The 27,080-nt window shown below is 46.5% G+C and overlaps 1 protein-coding gene across 1 annotated transcript in view; it reads left to right on the forward strand.

Moving 5' to 3' along the window:
* The window catches only part of LOC115320859, a 120,623-nt gene extending 113,444 nt beyond the window's left edge, over nt 1–7,179 (forward strand). The window contains exons 13-14 of the mRNA XM_040209978.1: nt 6,893–7,027; nt 7,147–7,179. Coding sequence (XP_040065912.1) covers nt 6,893–7,027; nt 7,147–7,179 — 168 coding nt within the window. The remainder of the gene's footprint in view (nt 1–6,892; nt 7,028–7,146) is intronic.
* Nucleotides 7,180–27,080: the final 19,901 nt, after the last annotated feature.

Genomic DNA, 27,080 nt, shown 5'->3' on the forward strand with positions numbered 1-27,080 from the left:
TCTATAGTAAAGGACATGTAAATCTACCTGGATGTTACCTCAAGTCTCAGCAAATTTCGCATTGTAAAATTTTATGGTCCTGCCCATCGGCATGTTTTAACAGTTTTTTTTTTTTTGTAGCTTGGAGGAGTATCATTTACAGTACATCCACATTTTTATGAGGGGAATTTTTTTGTGTGCTGTACTCTCATACGGTCACCCGCAGTTTGCGCTAAAATCCTCGTCCAGAACGGTTCACGCGAAACTTTCACATATTGGTTCGACACTTTGGTATCGTTTACTCACCGACTAAACTGCACGACTCGCTTCATTCCCGCATGTTGCCAAGTCATCAGTCCAATGATCGGCTTGCACGGGAGCTTCCATATAACAGTCGCGGCCACGATAGATATACTTGCAACAAGCGTAGAGCGGAACCACTAATCGTGGTTGCAGAGATTACGCAAACGTTGCGCAAGTTCGAAAATGTCTTCGCCGGGAGTCATGCTGCATTCTATACTCCTGCGACTGATAACAACTGGGAAAATGTAAAATACGTACTTTATCGCTTAGAGAAGATTGTTATGACGTGGGGAAGAGTGCTATCACGTGAACATTCCGTACTACTGAACATGGTTCCCGGAAATATTCATATTCTGACAAGGGCACCGCTGGTGCAATCAGACACACACGCAATTCAAGCGCAACACCAAGCAATTTTATAGCTATCATTCTTGTATTTTCGAGCGGAACGCTTCCGTGCCCAGTTGACAGGAGGACCTGGTGGCCTTCGCTACCTCCGTTTGCGGGAGCGACCATCAAGTTTGGGCAACCTCAAGCGGCCATTGGTGACTGCAACCTACCAAGATTTGCGGATTATTTCAGGAAAATGTGCGCTGGACTCAAATGGGACCCAGCCGAGTTAAAATCTCTCTTTTACGCGAAGATTTACCTCACCTAAGTGAAGATCGGCGAGCATTCCTGCAAGTTCCCCGCTCCTTGAAGACGTTGATGAATCCGTCAAACGAATGAAGATTGATTCATCCCCTGGCCGTGATGGCTTACCACCATTTTTTTTTACAAAACCATATGGGTGGAACTGCGACGTTTCTTTCTAAAGCTTTTTTGCAGTTTGTTCCGGACACCCGATTGGAAATGTTTTTTTTTGTGTGAAATGTTTATCGTTATTGTGCCTAAAGCTGGTACTGGTGAAATGAAGGCAGTCACATTGAAATCTGTGTTGCTCCTAAACATTGACTACAAACTCCTTACGTCACTTCTTTCCTAGCCACTACGTTCACTCCTTCACACGGCCACCCATCCATTGCAAATGCGCTGCGTGTCGGCACAAAGCATGTACTCGACACTGTCAAACATTCGCGACCTTATTTCCTACACTTGGCCACGCAAGGATCCTGGTTACGTACTGTCTTTGAACCAACAAAAAACCCTTGGCAAAGCGGACCACCAGTATTTGACATTGGTCATGAGTACGGTTTTCCAATCAATTTTGTGCATCAACTAGAGCGTGTCTATTCTTTCAGTTAAGCTCACATTTCCTCCTGTGGCGGCATTGGCCTGGAGTTTCCTATCCGACGAGGTTTTCGTCAGGGATGCCCCTGTCACTTTTGCTATTCACGATTATGATCGACTCATTCCTCCACGCGGCACTAAATACCCCGCACCACCAAGGCCTCCTTATTCCGAGAAATGTACTTCTCAGCGTGTCAGCATATGCAGATGACGTGTATTTTTGTATCCTCTTTACGAAGACTCAATTTTGAAGTACATCGCTTGTTTCGTAGCACTCAGCCGTATGCGGTGCGCGGCTTAACCTACGAAATTCGAACGATCTTTCCAACCAGCTCCTCTTTGGGAATCGTGAGCGTCTTGGACGTGAAGGTCTCAATGTTCTCTTTGACGTTGATGGTGCAGTGTCACGAAACTTGGATTTAGTGATAAGCATGGTGCAGGACAGGGTGTTGTATGCAGCATCCTTCGCTTTGTCGTTCCACGAGAAATCATACCTAATAAAGACTGTTCTTCGTGTTAAAATGTGGCACCTTGCACACGTCTTGCTGCCAACACCACAAGAAGTGGGTGGTGTAAATCTTTGCTTCTTTTTGGACAACAAGACGGAGCTCGTTAAGTGCACACCTATCCGCGAACGTGAAGGATGTAGCATTCCCAATGTCACTCTTATTGCTCGGAAGCTTGCTCTTCGTAAAACGCTGTTTCCTGGCAAACCTTGGACAGCCCGCGCAGGGGTTCTTGCACTCTACTGGCTCGGAGCACTTGATCGTCACACTCTCGAATGCACCATCTTCAACGCAGTCATACAAGCAGAGACTCCTTGTCGACACTACCCAGCGGTTGTTGCACATTTCCGCTATGTTCGACGTGTGGTGGATGCGGCTGACGTGTTGTCGCTCCCATCAGCAGGTCTTCATGTCCTACGGATCGCTCTGCGGTACGCGCCTGAACGAGCAAAAGAGCAGTACGTTGTGGGTCAACCGCCTACACGAGCCAGCCTCCCCACTCCCGGCGGTCGCCGTAGCGAAGACACCCAGCGTGACGTACAGCGCGGTGGGAATCTCGCCCAACATTTGGAGACCAGCCTGGCGAGCGACATCGTGATGAGCGTGAACCAGGCTGGAGGCTACGCCGTCCCCATGACCGAGCTCAGGTATCCGACCTGCTCACTGTTCTGCGGGCGTCCGTGGTACCTCGCACAGGGGGCGGTACTACTGAGAAACTTCTTCCGTCAGGTGCGGAGCTCTCTGTTAAGATTTTTCTGGACAGAGAAGACGGAGCTCGTCACTCGTCCTGTGCTCTCCCTCACGCGAGAGCGAGGAGGATGGAGTTTTCCCTGCGTAGACTGCACACCAAGATAACCTAAATTGAAGACGACGATCTCAATCCTGCATGAAGCGAACGACCCGGCAAAACACCTCGCGCTCTGCTTCGTGGGGCACACCCGCCGAGACCTTGGTGCCGAGCTCACTGGCCCAACTTTCGCCTGTGCCGAGGTGCCGCCCGCGCTTACCGGATGGTGTTTGAGCTGAACCGACGCCTCAAGGAGCATACGCCTCAACTGGACATCGCGGCAACTCAAGCCACGCGATGCATTTGTCGAACCCTATTGTGTTTCGGCAACGAAATAACAAAATTTGTGTATCCTATGAACTATATAATTGCTGTCAATATCGCAATAACAACTGGAACCATGAAGCTAAAAACTAAAAAGCTGATTAACAAATAACAATTTTAGCCTATTGATTGTTCCAGTTTCCTCCTCTCATATGGCCGCCAAGCCCGACACACGTGCAGGGACGACGGCATCTATCTACCGGTCACTGGGTTTAGTTAAAAAAAAGACTCGAACTGAAGTTATACTTTGAGCGAAAAGAGTCACTCACAGTTGATGAAAGTAGATTGATTTCAGTCTTCTATACGTTACTCAAAAAAAGAAATCGATTACATATGCAATTACTGTTGGTTAAAAATATTCACTTAAATTACGTGTGTCTTGGGAAAAAAGTATTTGATTGTTATTTAAAAAGTAACCATTATTTCTCGATCACTTCAGATCTTGAAAAAAGACATATTTCCACCGGCTTGAATACGTTTTTTGTTGTACTGTCCACTATTGGAATATATATAATCACCGAATTATTAACAACCAATCTGCTTAATCCACCAATAGTGGAAAACCATCCTCTTGTCGGGAGATTTGAGTTTGAGGAGTTCAATGTAGAAGGACTTGTACCAAAAATGGCCGCCTTTGAACGGAAGAAAAACATAGTAATGGTTTCAAGTAATCGTAGTACTTTCAAAATCAATCGAAAACTCTTGTGATTACTTTTTAATAAATGTAACAAATGGTTACAAAATTACGCCAAAAGTAACCAATTACAAGTAATTTGGTCTGTTTAATGAGTGCTGTACACATCTGGTTTGTTTACGTAACAACTAAATGTTAGTGTTACTTAAATTTTTCTAATATTTTCTTTGAATAATCACCTGCCATAATAATAAAAAAAAAACATTATTACGTAATATATTCCCAACTTCAAACCGAGTACCTAAAACTGGACGATTGTCTAACCGTCTTGAATATACCGGGCGTTTTGTTCAGGACTTACTGGCTCCCCTTAAAGAAAGCCGTGAAAGCTACAATAACGCAGTCTTTTCAGATCCGTTATACCCCCAGGGGGACATAATATAGGCGACAAATTGCAGTAATACGTCGGTTGATTAGGTAATATTTGTTACTTGCGAGTTTTACTCTTGAAGATAAACACAGGGTTCCAATGCTCGTTCAGCACGGGACGTTAGAACAATTGCTATTCCACCTCGCACAAAGCTACTCAGTTGTTCTCCTTACATCTTTGTAATGGAAGAACAATTAAGGAAATGGCAGGGGTGAACAAACCAACCGTCATCCGACTATCTGTTAGTAACTAACTGAAAATTCCTTACTCACAATTATCAAACATTTTAAACAACATAATAGAGTGGGCGTGGATTTAACTTTTAGCACGATTAATCACCACCCGATCGATCCGGTTCTTTTCTATCCATATTATTTTTAGAAAGAGTAATTTACTTTTTTCTTGCCTGTGCTAAATATGCGAGAGATTGCGCAGTATACAATTTCGATCATGAATGAACCTATATTTGCAGAGTTCAAAACAGCCGCATGAGGCAAAGGGGTTCCCTAATATTCTCCGGCGAGAGTGAACTCATTTGACTGTTCACAAGAGTTTCTGGGGCGCTAAACCAACATTCGTACGGCGTTGAAGTGACTGTTACACGTGTAATCATCTGCACTTGTCTGGAGTAACGAATACCGCCCTTACAGTTTAGTTTAGGTTAAAGTTTAAACTAACGTTTGCCTTTCATACAGGTACAGCGATTTACAAATGCGTGGCTAACGCGTTTAGTTTTTACTTTTGTTTTGGTTCGTCCAAATTTTGCCGACCAACTGGTAATATAAAATATCGCAACTAAAGCACTAGTATTTATTGGGTAGCTTAATGGATAATTTTTATATTCTAAAAATTAATCAAATTGCCATATACACCTGGATTGCGCACATGATTTATTTGTGTTAAAGAGATCAACCGAGAAATGAATAACCTTTGAAGCAATAAAGCACTACGATTGAGTTTGCTCACTGTGAATTTCGAAAAAAAAAAGAGAGATATGAAATATACACCGAACAAGATATTCCAAAACTAAAGTGTATTGGTAACAGGGCCGTACCCAGAAAAACATTGCGGGGGGGATTTTCATGGACAACGGCGGCCATTTTGAAAGTGTCTATTGTCTTATTTTCGCCTACGAATCATGTGCATCGGTGGCATATAATGGAGAGTTGCAGCAAACCGGAGAACCGGTCCCGGTTTGGTATCCGGTAGCCGACCGGCGCCACTGCGCGTGCGCAGAGGTGGAGATTAAAATCGGCTGGCTGCGAGTGCACCGACCAGGGCCGTACCCAGAAAAAAATTTCGGGGGGGGTCAGAACCACCTAACGCCCCCCCCCCCCCCCCTGGTTACGGCCCTGATTGGTAAGTATTTAAAGAAAGTGAACCTATTTTGTCTTCAAAGTGAGGCGTCTTACGGCTGGAGTTCATAAAGCGAAAATCTCAATAAACTTCGTCCGGTGGCTTTCGTTCTGCGCGTTGATTCAAGACAATGGCTGTTGTTCCGCGCGCTAAGTGAACTCCATGAAGAGCATTCGCTCTATGGAATTCAAACTTTATCTGTACCCTTCAGAGGGGATATTACGCCAGTACGGGGACACTTGTTTCTCATCTGGGGTTGTTGACGTGAATCGCAAATAGCGACTGTCCTACCCGAAGACCGGTTCACTACACGTCATTAACAAGCTTGACCCGACTGGCGATCAAACACAGGATCTATGGGTTCTGCAGTGTATGATTTTGCACCACGTGCTTTCGTCTGGTATTTTCAAAGAAACTTAGAGGAGCTGTGCAACGATTTTAACGTTGAAAGAATTGGCATCTTCTACTTTTGACATTGTTCACCTTGGCACAAAGGACAGAAAACACACCTCCTTCCTTCGAAATGTTGCGATTCAGCCGCGTAATTGCGAGCCAAAAACTAGAATATTCCCCGACCTGCAGCCGTGAGCGGCGGCCATAAGAAACACTCAGAATGACGTCAATCGGGTCTTGTAGAAAGATAGCAAGTTGTGCGAATACCTGCTCGATAAAAGGTAACTTTTTTCTATAAATCTTGTCGGTCCAACATAAATATAAATGCGTCAAAAACCTGGTATCATCGACATAACTTTTATTATACGGAGTTTTAGTGGCGCCATCTATCCTAGGGCCACAAAACCGTCAGCTCTATATGCTCCCGCGAACAGCGCCAGAAGCCGGAGGGGGAGGGGGACAGGGCGGAACGGGTATGGCCGGACCCGGATGAGACTTTCCTCCTTTCAGCATATTGTTCGCGCTGCGCCCGCCAGCACGTGGTCACGTGGTCGCGAGCGGATGAGTGCTCGCTGCTCACTGATGGCTCTAAGAGAGAGCTTCACCGGAGCCCCGCGCCTACCCCATCGACGTCACTGCGCACGTGACGCGAAAGGCGATGCACGAGTTGAGAGGTGGCAGAAACCTCAATCTTTGTCTATTAAAAAAAAAAACTACGACATGCAGGCAAAAGCGGTTTTTAGTTCTTTACTTCAGAAAAATCGAAACACGAACCCCCAAATTATTTAAGCGAAACACTGAAGCTGCTGCACAGCTCCTTTAACCATTGATAGCCATGGGAAACTCAAGTCATTCATTATAATGTGCTACAATGTAGTCCCGAAATTTAGAAACGTTTGAAGTCTGACAGCTATACCACAGTATAAAAGTGCAGTGGATAAACCTTGCAGGATAACTTGCTGCAACATTGCATTCTTGCCTGTGCTACTCCTCCTGATGAAAAAGGAACTTATTGGGTGGCTAATGCCACGGCACCTGATGGAACTCCTTGCAGTGATAAACAATCTAAACAGGAAAAGGTGAGAGCAGCTTCATTTCTGTCATTTAGAAATATATACGCTCTCAAATAAATTGAAAACTCCGCTGGCATTCTTTGCTGCGAACTGAAACTGTGCTCATATATGCATTATTTTATCCTCTCTAGGTCTGTAAAGCTGAAGAATGTGTCTCAGTGTAATTAAAGCGAAAACACAATTTACGTGTTAAATAAATCACTGGAAGCCATACTTTGTGTGCATTATTTTATTTTATTCTCCCAAAAAAAAAATCAAGTCTCTGTAGGTTTGAAGAATCCAGGCCCCAAGAATTACGACCACATAATAAAGTTTAAAAAAAAAATGTTTGTGAACGCTCTCGTTGATAAGCACAACTGAGTTTTAATAATTATTTAGCAATAAAAAATGAGTTCCTCTTTGCCAGGGAAGCTTCAATTTAGCATGATTTTGATATGAAGTATGGCCTTCAAAAATGTATTTATTATAGTTCAATACCTCAACTGCGTCGGCAGTGATCCAATTTAAGAATCGCTTCATTTCGCACACCAACGTTTACAGAGATTCGGCATTATTTATAATTAATAAGCCGTCAGATCTGAGCCTTCATGATAATAACTAATGAAAGTGGTGTTTTAAGCAGATATTTGAACGCTTTTTCAAAATATGTGAAAATAGTTATACTCTGCGATTTCCAGGTCTCGGCCGCAATTATAATATGTTAGTTTACGGCCTTTGTCGTCAACCTGTGCCCACAGATAGGATGATAGAAAGAGGCTTAAAGTAATCACAGTTGACCAAGGTGGTACTTTGAAGGATGCAATCTCTTTGGGCTTAATATATGATATCTTGCGAGAAATGCCACAACTCCGAGGCATGTCCTTTTCGATGGTTAATTTCAACTTAAATCAGAGCTCAAGCAGCTAAAACGACCAATTATGGAACAAAGAATACGCAACATTACGACCTTACCATAACAAAGTTACCAAAACTACAGGTGCTAGGCAGAATAAGACAAGCTCCTCGCTCAGAATATTAAATTGAGTCCTTTCTGTGTATTTCATTTGAATCGAAGAAGAAAAATTAACTGTACAAATAGACGGAGTTGAAAACCCGTATATTTTTATAGTGTTGTTGTTGAGTAGATCTCAGTGTTTAGCTATGCTATTCAAGGTGGTCTGCTTAACCTAAATCCACGGGATGTTCTATTTTAATTAACAGGATTTATTCAGAAAAGGCCGGGTCAGAGTTAGACAATCGCAGTCTACATCACTATGATCAGGCTGGGCGGATATTAATTAGATGAGGGCGAAATGGTCAAAAATAAAGGACAAATCAGCTAGAATCTCTTAATTAACTTTTTAATAACTTATTATAGTGGTAAAGTAGGAATCGCAGTATTCACGGCAATATCTTGTAGAAGCCGGAAAAATAAAAGAAATTGTGAAAAGGTATTGTTCTAAAATACTATTCGAAAACTTTTCGCGTTTTGCCCAATCTACAAATTGTGCGCAAAAAAGTGCATCAAGCCTTGCCCACAATGATGCTTGGAAAAGTGACGTAGTCGTTTAGGCTACGTCGTCACTTATGTCGTCGCCGCATCCGCCAAGGACACGCTGGCGAGATAGTGACGACGTGACATGTACGGCTAAGTCATTCTTCCAAGCGTAATTGAAAGCAGGGCTTGGTGCGCTTTGTTTCGGCGCAATTTGTAAACTGGGCGAAAAAACGCGAAACTTGATTGCTTAATATATCTAAAACAATTAGCTTCTCGCAAACTATATAAATGTATCTGGGCTCTAATTGTTATTGCCGTAAATTAGGCAATTTCAGCATTACCCATCAGAACCAACGATTGAAACTGTATTTAAAAGGGCTTAGTTGCTTAGTCAAGTTACCGTGATGATTATTCCTTCATCTAATGTCCATTAAGCCTTATAAAAATGCGGTTAAGACAGAACTCCGCTAACTTTCATCCCCTATCTTGAAAAAAACATGATTGAATGAAAATTAAATACCCTGTATATTGCTAGAATGTTAGAATCATGAGCATTCGACCTCCCGATAAACGTCGTTCTTGCACTCGAGATTTGAATGCTGTGGACAGGTATGATGCAGAGTGACATGTCCGTAACACATCGAGCACCAAGCGGCGGCTACTAAGGAGAATCGCAACGTTCTGTTAAAACGCAAGCATAAACAAGTAGCGCACACGAATGCCCACAGCAATAGCCTTGCTGCTTTGTCACTGAGAACTTGTTTACTCAAAAAATGACAAGAGTAATTGCTTTCCGACAGCCACAAGAGTCATTATTCTTTGACATTCCAAAAGGGCGAGATGAAGTGATTTTCACGTTCAACAATACAGCACATAACGGGGGCTTCAGCGACTACTTGAAAAATTCCTACCAGCAAATTGATTGAGGAACAAAGAAAAACCTCTTTTCGCAAACAATTAAGCTATCAAACACGGCGGACATCAGAACTTGCAAAATAATAGGAATATAATAAACAAAAATTCTTGTTAAATAAACATGGTTGCAACTCGAAGCTTGTTGAACGTTCATGAAAACCCCTGAATTGGCAAATTTTCAGTAGAGTAACGATCATCTTTATGTCGAGCTTGTGTATCTTGTCGAAGAACCCGCGGAGGTAGCTTACGTTTAAATATTTTTTACATGGGAGCCCTGAACTAACCTTGATTGCTTTTGTTGACGTTTGGCACGCAACAAGAAGGACATTGAAACGATTGTCTGCAACAAATCCCAGTTGATGGTTTGTTTCGCAGTGCTTCTTCGTTTGCGGAGGGCTTAGCGGAGAGGGAAACGCGGTCTTCGAGAACTCCCTATTATCTCAACATTGCCTCCATGGTAGATGCGCTGACAGCGTGCTCTTAAGTTAATTACGAGGTGCCCTTATACCAAGCACGTCACTCCTCTGATCATGATTGTGTACCAGTTCTCGCAGTGCTTTTTCTGCATATATTTTCAAACTTAGACGACAAAAAAGCGAAACAGTCTAATGTAGATCTCAAATCGTGTTACCTTTTATCCAAATCTCTAAATTGGCCTAAATGTTAATAGTAATTTCACTCAATACTGCAATTATCCCAGGTAGCACCAAGTTCTGGGCCAAAACTTGCCTTTTGTCTGGGAGTTTAGGGCATTGAAAGTCCGAAGAAGCCAAAGTAGAGCCAAACCTCACCTCCCTTGGCAACATTCTGGGTATTTCGGCCCTAATTCCCCGAAGAAATGCCAAACTCAGGCTTCACTGCCTGGTAGTTCGCCTGTCATCTGGCATCTTTGGGCCTAAATCGCCTAACAAATGCCAGAGTTAGGCTTACTGCCCGGTAGTTCGGTAGATATTTGGCATTTTTGGGCCAAAATTGTCAGACTAATGCCAAAGTTGGAATTCACTTTTTGATAGTTCGGCTGTCATCTGGCACCTTCGGGCCAAAATCGCCACACATGTGCCAGAGTTAGGCTTACTACCTTGTAGTTCGGTTGACATCTGGCATCTTTGGGCCCAAGTCGCCAAACAAGTGCCAAAGTTAGGCTTCGCTTCCCGATAGTTCGGCTGTCATCTGGCATATACGGGCCAAAGTTGCCGAACAAGCGCCAAAGTTAGGCTTAGCTTCCCGATAGTTCGGCTGTCATCTGGCAGCTACGGGCCAAAGTTGCCAAACAAGCGCCAAAGTTAGGCTTCGCTTCCCGATAGTTCGGCTGTCATCTGGCAGCTACGGGCCAAAGTCGCCAAACAAGTGCCAAAGTTAGGCTTCGCTTCCCGATAGTTCGGCTGTCATCTGGCAGCTACGGGCCAAAGTTGCCAAACAAGCGCCAAAGTTAGGCTTCGCTTCCCGATAGTTCGGCTGTCATCTGGCAGCTACGGGCCAAAGTCGCCAAACAAGTGCCAAAGTTAGGCTTCGCTTCCCGATAGTTCGGCTGTCATCTGGCTGCTACGGGCCAAAGTTGCCAAACAAGTGCCAAAGTTAGGCTTCGCTTCCCGATAGTTCGGCTGTCATCTGGCAGCTACGGGCCAAAGTCGCCAAACAAGTGCCAAAGTTAGGCTTCGCTTCCCGATAGTTCGGCTGTCATCTGGCAGCTACGGGCCAAAGTTGCCAAACAAGTGCCAAAGTTAGGCTTTGCTTCCCGATAGTTCGGCTGTCATCTGGCAGCTACGGGCCAAAGTTGCCAAACAAGCGCCAAAGTTAGGCTTCGCTTCCCGATAGTTCGGCTGTCATCTGGCAGCTACGGGCCAAAGTTGCCAAACAAGTGCCAAAGTTAGGCTTCGCTTCCCGATAGTTCGGCTGTCATCTGGCAGCTACGGGCCAAAGTCGCCAAACAAGTGCCAAAGTTAGGCTTCGCTTCCCGATAGTTCGGCTGTCATCTGGCAGCTACGGGCCAAAGTTGCCAAACAAGCGCCAAAGTTAGGCTTCGCTTCCCGATAGTTCGGCTGTCATCTGGCAGCTACCGGCCAAAGTCGCCAAACAAGTGCCACAGTTAGGCTTCGCTTCCCGATAGTTCGGCTGTCATCTGGCAGCTACGGGCCAAAGTTTCCAAACAAGCGCCAAAGTTAGGCTTCGCTTCCCGATAGTTCGGCTGTCATCTGGCAGCTACGGGCCAAAGTTGCCAAACAAGTGCCAAAGTTAGGCTTCGCTTCCCGATAGTTCGGCTGTCATCTGGCAGCTACGGGCCAAAGTTGCCAAACAAGCGCCAAAGTTAGGCTTCGCTTCCCGATAGTTCGGCTGTCATCCGGCAGCTACGGGCCAAAGTTGCCGAACAAGCGCCAAAGTTAGGCTTCGCTTGCCGATAGTTCCGCTGTCATCTGGCAGCTACGGGCCGAAGTTGCCAAACAAGCGCCAAAGTTAGGCTTCGCTTCCCGATAGTTCGGCTGTCATCTGGCAGCTACGGGCCAAAGTTGCCAAACAAGCGCCAAAGTTAGGCTTCGCTTCCCGATAGTTCGGCTGTCATCTGGCAGCTACGGGCCAAAGTTGCCAAACAAGTGCCAAAGTTAGGCTTCGCTTCCCGATAGTTCGGCTGTCATCTGGCAGCTACGGGCCAAAGTTGCCAAACAAGTGCCAAAGTTAGGCTTCGCTTCCCGATAGTTCGGCTGTCATCTGGCAGCTAAGGGCCAAAGTTGCCAAACAAGTGCCAAAGTTAGGCTTCGCTTCCCGATAGTTCGGCTGTCATCTGGCAGCTACGGGCCAAAGTCGCCAAACAAGTGCCAAAGTTAGGCTTCGCTTCCCGATAGTTCGGCTGTCATCTGGCAGCTACGGGCCAAAGTTGCCAAACAAGCGCCAAAGTTAGGCTTCGCTTCCCGATAGTTCGGCTGTCATCTGGCAGCTACGGGCCAAAGTCGCCAAACAAGCGCCAAAGTTAGGCTTCGCTTCCCGATAGTTCGGCTGTCATCTGGCAGCTACGGGCCAAAGTCGACAAACAAGCGCCAAAGTTAGGCTTCGCTTCCCGATAGTTCGGCTGTCATCTGGCAGCTACGGGCCAAAGTTGCCAAACAAGCGCCAAAGTTAGGCTTCGCTTCCCGATAGTTCGGCTATCATCTGGCAGCTACGGGCCAAAGTTGCCAAACAAGTGCCAAAGTTAGGCTTTGCTTCCCGATAGTTCGGCTGTCATCTGGCAGCTACGGGCCAAAGTTGCCAAACAAGTGCCAAAGTTAGGCCTCGCTTCCCGATAGTTCGGCTGTCATCTAGCAGCTACGGGCCAAAGTCGCCAAACAAGTGCCAAAGTTAGGCTTCGCTTCCCGATAGTTCGGCTGTCATCTGGCAGCTACGGGCGAAAGTTGCCAAACAAGCGCCAAAGTTAGGCTTCGCTTCCCGATAGTTCGGCTGTCATCTGGCAGCTACGGGCCAAAGTCGCCAAACAAGCGCCAAAGTTAGGCTTCGCTTCCCGATAGTTCGGCTGTCATCTGGCAGCTACGGGCCAAAGTTGCCAAACAAGTGCCAAAGTTAGGCTTCGCTTCCCGATAGTTCGGCTGTCATCTGGCAGCTACGGGCCAAAGTCGCCAAACAAGTGCCAAAGTTAGGCTTCGCTTCCCGATAGTTCGGCTGTCATCTGGCAGCTACGGGCCAAAGTCGCCAAACAAGCGCTAAAGTTAGGCTTCGCTTCCCGATAGTTCGGCTGTCATCTGGCAGCTACGGGCCAAAGTCGCCAAACAAGCGCCAAAGTTAGGCTTCGCTTCCCGATAGTTCGGCTGTCATCTGGCAGCTACGGGCCAAAGTCGCCAAACAGGCGCCAAAGTTAGGCTTCGCTTCCCGATAGTTCGGCTGTCATCTGGCAGCTACGGGCCAAAGTTGCCAAACAAGCGCCAAAGTTAGGCTTCGCTTCCCGATAGTTCGGCTGTCATCTGGCAGCTACGGGCCAAAGTTGCCAAACAAGCGCCAAAGTTAGGCTTCGCTTCCCGATAGTTCGGCGGTCATCTGGCAGCTACGGGCCAAAGTTGCCAAACAAGTGCCAAAGTTAGGCTTCGCTTCCCGATAGTTCGGCTGTCATCTGGCAGCTACGGGCCAAAGTTGCCAAACAAGTGCCAAAGTTAGGCCTCGCTTCCCGATAGTTCGGCTGTCATCTGGCAGCTACGGGCCAAAGTCGCCAAACAAGTGCCAAAGTTAGGCTTCGCTTCCCGATAGTTCGGCTGTCATCTGGCAGCTACGGGCCAAAGTTGCCAAACAAGCGCCAAAGTTAGGCTTCGCTTCCCGATAGTTCGGCTGTCATCTGGCAGCTACGGGCCAAAGTTGCCAAACAAGTGCCAAAGTTAGGCTTCGCTTCCCGATAGTTCGGCTGTCATCTGGCAGCTACGGGCCAAAGTTACCAAACAAGTGCCAAAGTTAGGCTTCGCTTCCCGATAGTTTGGCTGTCATCTGGCAGCTACGGGCCAAAGTTGCCAAACAAGCGCCAAAGTTAGGCTTCGCTTCCCGATAGTTCGGCTGTCATCTGGCAGCTACGGGCCAAAGTCGCCAAACAAGTGCCAAAGTTAGGCTTCGCTTCCCGATAGTTCGGCTGTCATCTGGCTGCTACGGGCCAAAGTTGCCAAACAAGTGCCAAAGTTAGGCTTCGCTTCCCGATAGTTCGGCTGTCATCTGGCAGCTACGGGCCAAAGTCGCCAAACAAGTGCCAAAGTTAGGCTTCGCTTCCCGATAGTTCGGCTGTCATCTGGCAGCTACGGGCCAAAGTTGCCAAACAAGTGCCAAAGTTAGGCTTTGCTTCCCGATAGTTCGGCTGTCATCTGGCAGCTACGGGCCAAAGTTGCCAAACAAGCGCCAAAGTTAGGCTTCGCTTCCCGATAGTTCGGCTGTCATCTGGCAGCTACGGGCCAAAGTTGCCAAACAAGTGCCAAAGTTAGGCTTCGCTTCCCGATAGTTCGGCTGTCATCTGGCAGCTACGGGCCAAAGTCGCCAAACAAGTGCCAAAGTTAGGCTTCGCTTCCCGATAGTTCGGCTGTCATCTGGCAGCTACGGGCCAAAGTTGCCAAACAAGCGCCAAAGTTAGGCTTCGCTTCCCGATAGTTCGGCTGTCATCTGGCAGCTACCGGCCAAAGTCGCCAAACAAGTGCCACAGTTAGGCTTCGCTTCCCGATAGTTCGGCTGTCATCTGGCAGCTACGGGCCAAAGTTTCCAAACAAGCGCCAAAGTTAGGCTTCGCTTCCCGATAGTTCGGCTGTCATCTGGCAGCTACGGGCCAAAGTTGCCAAACAAGTGCCAAAGTTAGGCTTCGCTTCCCGATAGTTCGGCTGTCATCTGGCAGCTACGGGCCAAAGTTGCCAAACAAGCGCCAAAGTTAGGCTTCGCTTCCCGATAGTTCGGCTGTCATCCGGCAGCTACGGGCCAAAGTTGCCGAACAAGCGCCAAAGTTAGGCTTCGCTTGCCGATAGTTCGGCTGTCATCTGGCAGCTCCGGGCCAAAGTTGCCAAACAAGCGCCAAAGTTAGGCTTCGCTTTCCGATAGTTCGGCTGTCATCTGGCAGCTACGGGCGAAAGTTGCCAAACAAGCGCCAAAGTTAGGCTTCGCTTCCCGATAGTTCGGCTGTCATCTGGCAGCTACGGGCCAAAGTTGCCAAACAAGTGCCAAAGTTAGGCTTCGCTTCCCGATAGTTCGGCTGTCATCTGGCAGCTACGGGCCAAAGTTGCCAAACAAGTGCCAAAGTTAGGCTTCGCTTCCCGATAGTTCGGCTGTCATCTGGCAGCTACGGGCCAAAGTTGCCAAACAAGTGCCAAAGTTAGGCTTCACTTCCCGATAGTTTGGCTGTCATCTGGCAGCTACGGGCCAAAGTCGCCAAACAAGTGCCAAAGTTAGGCTTCGCTTCCCGATAGTTCGGCTGTCATCTGGCAGCTACGGGCCAAAGTTGCCAAACAAGCGCCAAAGTTAGGCTTCGCTTCCCGATAGTTCGGCTGTCATCTGGCAGCTACGGGCCAAAGTCGCCAAACAAGCGCCAAAGTTAGGCTTCGCTTCCCGATAGTTCGGCTGTCATCTGGCAGCTACGGGCCAAAGTCGACAAACAAGCGCCAAAGTTAGGCTTCGCTTCCCGATAGTTCGGCTGTCATCTGGCAGCTACGGGCCAAAGTTGCCAAACAAGCGCCAAAGTTAGGCTTCGCTTCCCGATAGTTCGGCTATCATCTGGCAGCTACGGGCCAAAGTTGCCAAACAAGTGCCAAAGTTAGGCTTTGCTTCCCGATAGTTCGGCTGTCATCTGGCAGCTACGGGCCAAAGTTGCCAAACAAGTGCCAAAGTTAGGCCTCGCCTCCCGATAGTTCGGCTGTCATCTAGCAGCTACGGGCCAAAGTCGCCAAACAAGTGCCAAAGTTAGGCTTCGCTTCCCGATAGTTCGGCTGTCATCTGGCAGCTACGGGCCAAAGTTGCCAAACAAGCGCCAAAGTTAGGCTTCGCTTCCCGATAGTTCGGCTGTCATCTGGCAGCTACGGGCCAAAGTCGCCAAACAAGCGCCAAAGTTAGGCTTCGCTTCCCGATAGTTCGGCTGTCATCTGGCAGCTACGGGCCAAAGTTGCCAAACAAGTGCCAAAGTTAGGCTTCGCTTCCCGATAGTTCGGCTGTCATCTGGCAGCTACGGGCCAAAGTCGCCAAACAAGTGCCAAAGTTAGGCTTCGCTTCCCGATAGTTCGGCTGTCATCTGGCAGCTACGGGCCAAAGTCGCCAAACAAGCGCTAAAGTTAGGCTTCGCTTCCCGATAGTTCGGCTGTCATCTGGCAGCTACGGGCCAAAGTCGCCAAACAAGCGCCAAAGTTAGGCTTCGCTTCCCGATAGTTCGGCTGTCATCTGGCAGCTACGGGCCAAAGTCGCCAAACAGGCGCCAAAGTTAGGCTTCGCTTCCCGATAGTTCGGCTGTCATCTGGCAGCTACGGGCCAAAGTTGCCAAACAAGCGCCAAAGTTAGGCTTCGCTTCCCGATAGTTCGGCTGTCATCTGGCAGCTACGGGCCAAAGTTGCCAAACAAGCGCCAAAGTTAGGCTTCGCTTCCCGATAGTTCGGCGGTCATCTGGCAGCTACGGGCCAAAGTTGCCAAACAAGTGCCAAAGTTAGGCTTCGCTTCCCGATAGTTCGGCTGTCATCTGGCAGCTACGGGCCAAAGTTGCCAAACAAGTGCCAAAGTTAGACCTCGCTTCCCGATAGTTCGGCTGTCATCTGGCAGCTACGGGCCAAAGTCGCCAAACAAGTGCCAAAGTTAGGCTTCGCTTCCCGATAGTTCGGCTGTCATCTGGCAGCTACGGGCCAAAGTTGCCAAACAAGCGCCAAAGTTAGGCTTCGCTTCCCGATAGTTCGGCTGTCATCTGGCAGCTACGGGCCAAAGTTGCCAAACAAGTGCCAAAGTTAGGCTTCGCTTCCCGATAGTTCGGCTGTCATCTGGCAGCTACGGGCCAAAGTTACCAAACAAGTGCCAAAGTTAGGCTTCGCTTCCCGATAGTTCGGCTGTCATCTGGCAGCTACGGGCCAAAGTCGCCAAACAAGTGCCAAAGTTAGGCCTCGCTTCCCGATAGTTCGGCTGTCATCTGGCAGCTACGGGCCAAAGTCGCCAAACAAGTGCCAAAGTTAGGCTTCGCTTCCCGATAGTTCGGCTGTCATTTGGCAGCCACGGGCCAAAGTTGCCAAACAAGCGCCAAAGTTAGGCTTCGCTTCCCGATAGTTCGGCTGTCATCTGGCAGCTACGGGCCAAAGTTGCCAAACAAGCGCCAAAGTTAGGCTTCGCTTCCCGATAGTTCGGCTGACATCTGGCAGCTACGGGCCAAAGTTGCCAAACAAGCGCCAAAGTTAGGCTTCGCTTCCCGATAGTTCGGCTGTCATCTGGCAGCTACGGGCCAAAGTTGCCAAACAAGCGCCAAAGTTAGGCTTCGCTTCCCGATAGTTCGGCTGTCATCTGGCAGCTACGGGCCAAAGTTGCCAAACAAGTGCCAAAGTTAGGCTTCGCTTCCCGATAATTCGGCTGTCATCTGGCAGCTACGGGCCAAAGTCGCCAAACAAGTGCCAAAGTTAGGCTCGCTTCCCGATAGTTTGGCTGTCATGTGGCAGCTACGGGCCAAAGTTGCCAAACAATTGCCAGAACTAGGCATACTGCCTTGGAGTTCGGCTGATGAGGTAATTGATGTACGCGGGTGGTCTTCATCTTAATTAAATAGAAATCAAGTTTTATTTGGCTGGTCACTTTATCTTATTTTGCTGACCCGACTTTTTGCGATGCGATCTAGTCGCGGAGAGGCTGAGCCAATCAACGGCGTTCGGAGCGAGAGTTTCTGAAAAGCGACTTGCCAACGAAGACGTTGGACTCGCTCATCGCGCACGCCAGATTGACCATCTAATTTTTTTTTTTTTTTTTTGCGATGCGATTTATTTGCACCGCGCGACTGCTTACATCCCCGGTGTGGATGCGCCTTTCCAGAAAGTGCTGCCATCGAGCTAGCGCTGCGCGAGTCCGATGTGCGCACGTCTACTCAACAGAGATTATTATTCGATGGCGCATTGCAAAAGCGAGCGTGGCTCATGTGCGTGTCTTGTATTGTGATTGAGCACTGTCAAATCCTAGCGATAACAAAGAGCGGAAACGACCGGGGCTCCGTGGCGCCGCTCCCGCATTACACTTGGGGAATAAAATGAAATCCCGGAACTTGGACTATTTTAGCGTGTTGGTACTTTATAAACATTTAGAAAGTGGAGACACATAAAGGACGATACAGACAGGACAATCTTTCAACTTCAACAACATTTGTTTTCGGCTTCAAGCTCAAAGCCCGCCCGCCCGCTCCGTGGGAGTACGGGAAAGTGAATTCTCGGGGGAAGGAGAGGAGGCGGAGGAAGTGTACGCGATCCCCCTGTTCTGCGGGGCCAGGTACATCGGGCAAACGGGGCGATGCCTCAACGACCGACTCCGAGAACATCAAATGGACGCCGAAAGAGCTGCTTCTCAGCACCGGATCGTCATTCACTGGAGAAAATGTCCCGGCTGCGCTCCTAATTTCACCGGCACAAAAGCCATGGGAGGCCACTGGGAGCGAGTCGGGAGAGAAATAATTGAGGCCTATCGGAGGACGACAAGCCCGCAAAACATAAGCACCCTTTCCATTTTGCTCTCAAGAAAGGAGATTTTCTTTCTGAGGCCCACAATGGAAGCCGAACGCTGACAGACTAGGCAAGGCGAAAAAGTCACCGGCAGAAGCTGCTTTTCCTTTCGTTCCGTTCCATTTATTCCAGAGAAAGGCTGGGATTCCTCCGTCCCTTATTTCCCTACTGTTGAACAGGTCGTGATACACTCTCTCCTCTCTAGCTTTGGCTGTACAGCAGAGTTTTTGTTTTTTTGTTTTTTTATAAGTTGTTTTCGTTTTCTTTTTTTTTTTTTTTGTTTACTCTAAAGCGTCGAAAATTCAGAGGGAGCTTAGCTGCGTTGTTGATGCCCCTTCGATGTCGCCTTTTGCAAATCCTCCCCACCTGCTTTTTTGTTTTCCTGTGGCTCTCAGCGAGCGCGACACCCGCTTGAAGCAAATCAAAAGGGTGGAGCGAAACGCGTGACCTCTCTATGTAGGACATGTAGGACAAAAACGTTTGGACGAAAATTTGTCACGTGACTCTCTCTGTCACGCTGATGGGATCTCTGGGGCTGTTTTTTCGCCGTTTGCCTAGTTATACAAATAGGCGGGCCACGTAGGTCCGGTTTTCAAAATGCGCTTTTCAGTGTTCTGTTGCTTTCGTGCGTTGCAGACGCCGCCGTGTTTTTTCGCCGTAAACGGCCGGAATACGTCCATGCCAATTTTTTGGTAAAGGCATTTTTTTTCACCGAAGTTCGTGGAATTTTTGTGACGTTTTTGTTGGACTCGCTTCGACAAAAACTGCTCTTCGCCGACGACGAGACGTCAGTTGAATGTGCGCAACGTTCTTTCTGGAGTGTGTTTGTGGGGTGCCTGATTTGGATTATGCATCCATCAAGGACTACATGATATCGCTATTTTATTAGTAGGTACACTGCAAGCATGCTTCTGATAGTAGTCCTGCTTTCCTCTCAATCTCCGCCGTTTTTTGTGTGATGAGTTTTGCTTGGCATGAGGACAGTGTTGATTCTGTTTTATAATTTGCTTTTCGTTTTACAGAGAAGTGTGACCATTGTAAATATGTCGAGAATACACTGTGAGTAATGATAGTGGTTTAATAAACTTATGGGATTGATCGAAAAAATTTTGTTTGTCCGTATATGTGATTGGATATGCAACAAATGATATCCAACGTACACAAACTTGCACGACGTTCGGTCAATACGGAGCAGACGCATCGTAGAGTATTCGGACAATATTGCGCGAACGCTAGGCCGGGGTAAAACGGCTGTACGGCAATGCTTGCCGGATATCAAACGGTGGTGCGAAACTGGACGTTTGATTGACATTGAAATCGAGTTTCGGCCGGTACTGTCACGATACTGCAAGGTATTGCCGTGCTGCTTGAGAACGGAGGTGACGACATCCGACCATCATGTTTCCAACGCTTATTTAATGTAATTCTCTTCTGCACGCGTGAAAGAGCACTTCTGTGATACACCAGAGATATTCCGAACTTGGGCAGGACTCTTGGCTTTCTTTGCCACTTTTGGCACTTATTTGGCACTTCACTGGGTAGCCGGAGAAGAGCCACACTTTGGCATTCCCCAAATTGCCAAATTAAGATTTACTGCGGCAGTTATGGTTCAAGTATGGCACTGCATTGGCACTCCTGTGGCGGACCAGAGAAAAGCCAAACTTTGGCATGTCTAAAATACCCAAATTAGGCGTTGCTCTGACAGTTATGGCTGAAGTATGGTACCAACTTTGGCGCTCCTCTGGCGGACCAGAGCAACGCCAAACCTTGGCGTGCCCCGAATTCCCAGATTAGGATTTACTATGGCAGTTATGGCTCAAGTATGGCACCAACATTGGCGCTCCTCTGGCGGACCAGAGAAAAGCCAAACTTTGGCACGTCCCAAATACCGAAATTAGGCGTTGCTCTGGCAGTTATGGCTGAAGTATGGCACCAACTTTGGCGCTCCTCTTGCAGACCAGAGAAACGCCAAACCTTGGCATGCCCCGAATTCCCAGATTAGTATTTACTATGGCAGTTATGGATCAAGTATGTCACCAACCTTGGCACTCCTCTGGCGTGCCAGAAAAGAGCCAAGCTTTAGAATGCCCTAGGATCGCCCAACTAAGGCTATAGTTAGGCACCGTACTTTGGCACTGATGAGTGCCATGGTGCAAAAACCTAACTGCGCTAAAGTTAGGCCCTTATGCTTGCCAGACCTTCGCCCAAGTTGCGCATTCCTCTGGCGTGCTACCTGGGATTACATTACCCGTAAAACAATTACTCAAAAGATAATTAACATAGTTTAGTTAATTAAACTACTAATTCTAAAGGAACCAATAAACGATTTCAAATGAACATTTAATTACTCACTGCATATCGATCATGGGACCAAAAGATAAGAAGCGTGCAACATTACGAAGGCTAAATCCTAATTTTTGGCACGGCATTTAGCCAGAGTATTTTACACTCTCTCCCTCGAAGTCTCGCAAGCAAGCTTTGGTGCCTGGAGCGCTTCTTCGCCTGGGGTATTTGTGGTCCTATGCCCGTACATCAAAATCGGTCCCGAAGTGGCAACAAATGACGTCACAGAAAGCAAAGTGTCATGCTGCTGCGTGCTGCAATCCTAGCGGTTAGTCCCAGAAATGCTAACAAAAAGCTGCGAGAAGCGCGAGCGAACGCGAGTTTCGCTGTCGTCACTGCGTCCCAACTTCTGGCTGCTGAAACTTCCGTGGACTGCCACACTGGAAAGCGGCCTGCAGCAGAATAGGCGTCGGTCACATGTGTACACCACGGCTGGAGGGACGTCGACAGGATCACGACTGGCGACAGCATGCAACTTCTATGGCGTCATCTGGCGCAAATCGAGGGAACACTTTCTTCAACGCGGTAAACACACCAGCTGGAGACGCATTGCAGGCACCGTAACCAAGCCAAGGAAGCTGAGCATATGGATGGGTAGAATAAGAAATGAGTTGGGGAGGAAATATTTTTCAATGGGCCCTAGCTTGCGCCTACTTAACAAAGTCACCGCCACATCCAAAGTGCCAGAGTCTTTTTTCCCTTTTTTTGTTAAGCACGTCAGCTGAATTTAGCTTCGTATTTAATGCGAGCAGTGTGTCACTCGAACTGTGCTCGCAATCGGTGAAATCGCCGATGAATACCCTCGATGGAAATAACCAAGTTCAATATCCGGCTGCATAAGCCGCAGCGTCAACGAGAGCACGAGAGGTGTCCCCCGAGGAGTTTAATTAGGAAGTTATATTACGTTTGTTTATAGCTCTTTGTGTAAGGAACCGAAATGCTAACCGTGAACAATCTGTACTGAATAATCGATACTCCTCCGCAGTCGGTTCCGGCGCCGGACTGCTACGGCCTTCGTCGTGCGAATTACCGTTTTGCCGCGTCCCGGCGTACGGAAAAAGGACCATACTTTCACTATACCGAAATATTTTAAGCTGTACTTCACTCAGCCGCGACGTACCCGTATCCATGGCGTTGATCGTACAACCGTCGCGGACCAACGAGTCCTACGAAGCAATCGCTGTTCATAGTGTCCTCAGTAGGTGTTCGTTTCAACGTCCTTCCGTCGAACGTCGACGGAAAAATGTTGTTTCGACGCAACGCGATGCTTAACTGACGAGGGCTCCCTCGTTCGGCTGTTTAAACTTCCGCTTCCGATAGAAAGACATACTTTACGTTATTGCCACGTGATTTTGCATGTTAATAGCTGAAATCAATCGAGTCACAGGAAAAAAAAAACAGACGTGAGATATATTTTTTTATGCATACGTGGAGGCAAAACTTTATATGATCATTTATGTTATCCCTGAGACGACTTTGTTATCCTACGAAGACTTTCTATAGCCGGCCGTAGACAATTGAATGGTCGCAGGGCTGTTGCGTTCGGGGAAAACTCGTCCGTACCCGGTTAAAATAACTTACTAAACGTTTGTCTGTAGTTTTTTTTTTGTAACATTCATTGCTCAACAGCCACCTAAAGTGAATCATCGAATGATCGCGTGTCCATAGCATTCGAGTCAGAAATATTTCTATACCCGGCCAAACACAACTATATGGTCGCATATATTCTAATATAGCCGGTTAAAGGAAACTCAATGGTCAGGGGACTTTAAACGTATACAATTCTATAGCCCGCTGAGGAGGACTGAATGTTTAAGCATCTATGGTTCGAATACATGTGCCCGGCTCACTACACGTGGTTAAAGAAAATTGAATGAAAGAGATTCTTTACGCTGAGTGCCATGGAATTTCCTATGGTTGGATATATTGTTTTTTTTTGTTTTTTTTACGGTTGACTTTAGCACCCCGGTATAGCTCACCATCGAGTATTCCATAAACGTCTAGAGACCACTTTTTATAGGTCGTGGACTCTTCAATGTCCACTTTGTGCACGACAGTACACCTCATTTCTTTAGCATCTTCAGAGAGGGCGGTCGAAGTCTATAATAAATAACAAACGCAAGTCCAAGCTAATTTCCGTTCATTAAACAAACCCGGCTCAACACGAGTACGTTAGCAACGTAGAGGTTTTTTTTTTCTTTCAGTAGATGGCAATACGAAAACCTGATAGTACTTCCGCAGTACTACACCACTTTCCGCTCATGTATTCACACTTAGGAAAAAAATTATCAGAACTAACCTTGAATTGAATGGCAAATAGCACAACTTGCTGTCTTAAACACTGTGACCACACCATGAGATCCCATCGTGGTTCCCACGACAGGCATACATCGCTGTAAATCAAGAAATAATTTGTTCTTTAGTTGCGATTACGATGCAGAATCATAATGTTTTGCTGAAGGTTACGTGTTCGTTCTTCCTTGTTGTAAGGTAAACAATACATCACATACAAGCAACACGTAATTCCAAAGTTGACATTTTCGTACTGCCCTTTACATCTAAGTATATGCCCGCCACAAGGTTAGAAGCAGGGCACGAAAAACAACTTCCCCATCCATCATTTCACAAGGCCATGCAGACCTTTAAATCTCTCATGTGCACAATAGAAAGGCATGTTTCAAAAATATTTTTGTTTTGAAACCTAGAACGTCTCCTAACATCAAAATGGGAGATACTTCCTCATTGTCTGCTTCGTCTTATATACAGTCAAGTTCGGCTTCATTCGTATGTCGTGATTTCAATATTTTTTTCAGAATGTGGCACGCTCTTCTGAAAACTTTTGTATGGACATATTTCATTGCGGTACTGGATGGCGCGAGTAAGTCGTCATTATAAAATGTTATTTTTGTCAATCATAATCATGTGACACTGTAAACATTTACACTGTTGGAAACAGTATGCGTTTTCCTCCAAATGAAAATGTGTTCTACAGATATTTATATATTTATTTATTAGCTTTCTTTTGAGTGCCACAGGAAAAGCCCTTGGCTTTCTTAGTTATACACTAAGAAACAACATATCTGGTCTACATATCAGGGTTAAAGAAAAACGTCAGTGCACTCTCGAAATTTTTCTTCGGGTCAAAAACTGTCAATATTAAGACTGCCTGAGCTAGATTCGAATTTGTTGAAAACCAGTTGCAAACGAGCCATGGAATCTGTTTTGTACAGAAGGAAAATATAAAATAAGCTGTAAATATGGCTCACCCTCTGAGGAACATGGAAATATACACAGTTCAGTAGCGCAGGTGAGTCTAGGGCAATATCTAGAATATTCGTCGGGAACATACAACCTCAAATGATCCGTCTAGTACACCAACATTTTAGGGGAATTATAATAAAAATTTTGTAGTTGTAATAACATACCCTGGGTTGTAAATAGCTATAATTAAACACGCTTATAAATTTTCTTTAGATATGCTCAATACTAGACGATTTGGTCAATCCAACGAATTTCCTTACGACCAGGGTGTAAGATAAACAGGTGGGGAAACGAGAGCCAAATGAGCGACCGGATTGTGTACCCCTCGGTTTTCTCTTTTTCTGTGGCGCCATCTATGTGGAGCACCGCGAACTCTCACTCCGGGTGGGCGACCGGTGGCGACCGGCTAAACTGACGGAGATGATTTCTCATGGATTTTCAATGGAGGACTGTCTTGCTCTCGGTTTATTTTGCGCACTCTCCCGTAAAGTTCCATGCAAATCCGATTCCGATTTTGTTCCTCTCGCCGCAGCGCCATCTGTCGCAAATCGGGGGTACCCGCAAGCTGACGAGTACAGAATCCGGTCACGGCGCTGCGGAACGCTCCTATGGGCCGTTTCCCCACCTGTCTATCTTACACCCTGCTTACGACTGAGGCAAACTTAAGGCGGCTGCGCGAAAGGGAATGAATAACATGAGAAAACAAAGTGGGCTCCTAAATATGTTAAATATACGCGTTATGACACCTAAAACGCACAGACTAATTGATAATATGCGTAACCTGGTGATTAAAACAGATCTCAGTATCTACATAAATAAGCAAGTTGCGAGTCAGAAACAGCGGCTAATAACAGTAGTATCTAAAGTGTAGCAGGAGTGCCTAATGTCACGTTTTCAACCTAGAGAATAATTATTTGTTTTTGATTCGTATAGGGCAAGATCATTAGACATGCGCCACTTATAGATGGAACACGCATCACGTTGGAAGCACCCCTAGCGAAAATCAGCATACTTCGAGCGTACTTCTGACGAACTTAGTGCGCATATTTTCTTCGTAATAGTTCTGTGTGAACATGACCAATTTGGAGTACACTCGTGGTGTACTTGTGGCGCGCTTCTAGCGTACTTTTAAGCCATACATTGGCTGTGCGCCCCCTATATCTAAAATAATCGAAACATTTGTGCTTAGAATATACTACACATGCCTTATAAGCGTGCATAAATTTATATTCTCAAAAATACAAACCAGCAGGTTTAAATAGCATAATACGTGAAACAATAAAACCAGAAACTCATGTATAACAAATTTATAGCGATGGAACTCGTGTGTGTTATGCTGGTACTTCTTTCTTTTTAGAGCGCAGCTCTTAGGCGCCCGTGGGCCATTTCCGGCTTGAGCGGCGTCGCCATCTGCGTCGGCGTCGGCGTGACCTTGCGTAGCATTAGGGGACGTTTTCCATAATAACGTCACACGTGGCGTCACGTGCGACGTCACGAGGGTCACTCGTGACGTTACCGCGCATTGCATTATCGGTAAATTTCCACATTAAAATTAGGGAAAAAATTTTCCCATTAAATTTAGCGAAAAAAATTCCCCGCTAAATTTAGAAAAAAAACGATTCCCCGCTAAAGTTAGCCGAAAATTTTCGCCGCGAAATATACCGTAAAAGATTTCCGGTTAAATTCAGCGGGACAATGTTTACGGTAAATTGAGAGGAAAAATTCCCCGCTCACATTAGCGGAAAAAAATTCCCAGCTAAATTTAGCGGAAATATTTCCCCGCTAAATTTAGCGGGAAAAGTTCGCCGCCAAATTTAGCGGGAAAAATATCAGGCTAAATTTAGCAAAAAATGTTCCGCCAAATATAGCGGAAAAATTCCCCGCTTAATTTAGCGGGAAAAGATTACCACTAAATTTAGCGAAAACAATACCGCGTTGCATTTAGCGGAGAATTTTTTCCGCGAAGATTAGCGGGAAACTTAGCGAAAATTTCCCGCTAAATGGGAGGGAAGCAGGACCAACACCATCTAGAGCTCAAGGCCGCAGCGCTCCTCCGGCGACGTCACACGAGTCGGCTGGCGAGCGCCGCGGAAAAGTGCTGCACCGAAGGCGTAGCGCATAGATTTACCGACGTAGAATGGCATTCTTTATTGATTCAAACGTTTGTTAATTGGTAGAACAGGATTTATAAATATCTATATGACTGGGAAACATATTTTGGTCCACGGACAGCATATTCGGACGTACAATTATTGTTATGATATGAAAGAACAAGGTTAACGACGTTTTGAGAGAGATGGGTTTTCGTTTTAGGCACCCCAAATCTTGGGTGCTTTAATTATCTCTAGGAGTGAGAAGACACAAACGAACAAAAATAAATGCCCTGAAACTTTATTGTAAGTGAAGGGACCAGCCAACATGCATAATAGCAACGATCAAGTTGGTGATGACATATGTGGTTAGTGAATTCGTATGTGAAGCTAATGAAAAGAAGATTTTTTTTTAAATGTGGGCTTTTGGAGCACGGAAAAAATGTAATGTGTTGAAATGCATTTTTTTTACCAGAAGTAAACATATGATAATAAAAACGAAACTGAAGCGAACTTGGGAATGTTTGTCAGAAATTAATTAATCCGAGACTGAGACACGAAGACGAAAAATTAAACGCAGAAAAAGACACAAAAAAGAGGGAAAGACGCGGCCTAGATCGAAGCGCACAAGTTTAAATTTTACCGAGTGCAGGCAAACTTAGCAAACTTAAAGCATAATTTTCAGTAAGGGACACATGGAGCTGTGGGAGCTTCATGCACAAATCTACCCGAGTTCATTCACACTACGAATAGATGCTGTGAATGTAAGTTATCTTACCTTTGGAAGCTTCAAATTGTATATTCTCGTGTATCCATACTTTCTT

The sequence above is a fragment of the Ixodes scapularis genome, unplaced genomic scaffold, assembly GCF_016920785.2.
Source record: "Ixodes scapularis isolate PalLabHiFi unplaced genomic scaffold, ASM1692078v2 ptg001152l_1__unscaffolded, whole genome shotgun sequence".
NCBI lineage: Eukaryota > Metazoa > Arthropoda > Arachnida > Ixodida > Ixodidae > Ixodes > Ixodes scapularis.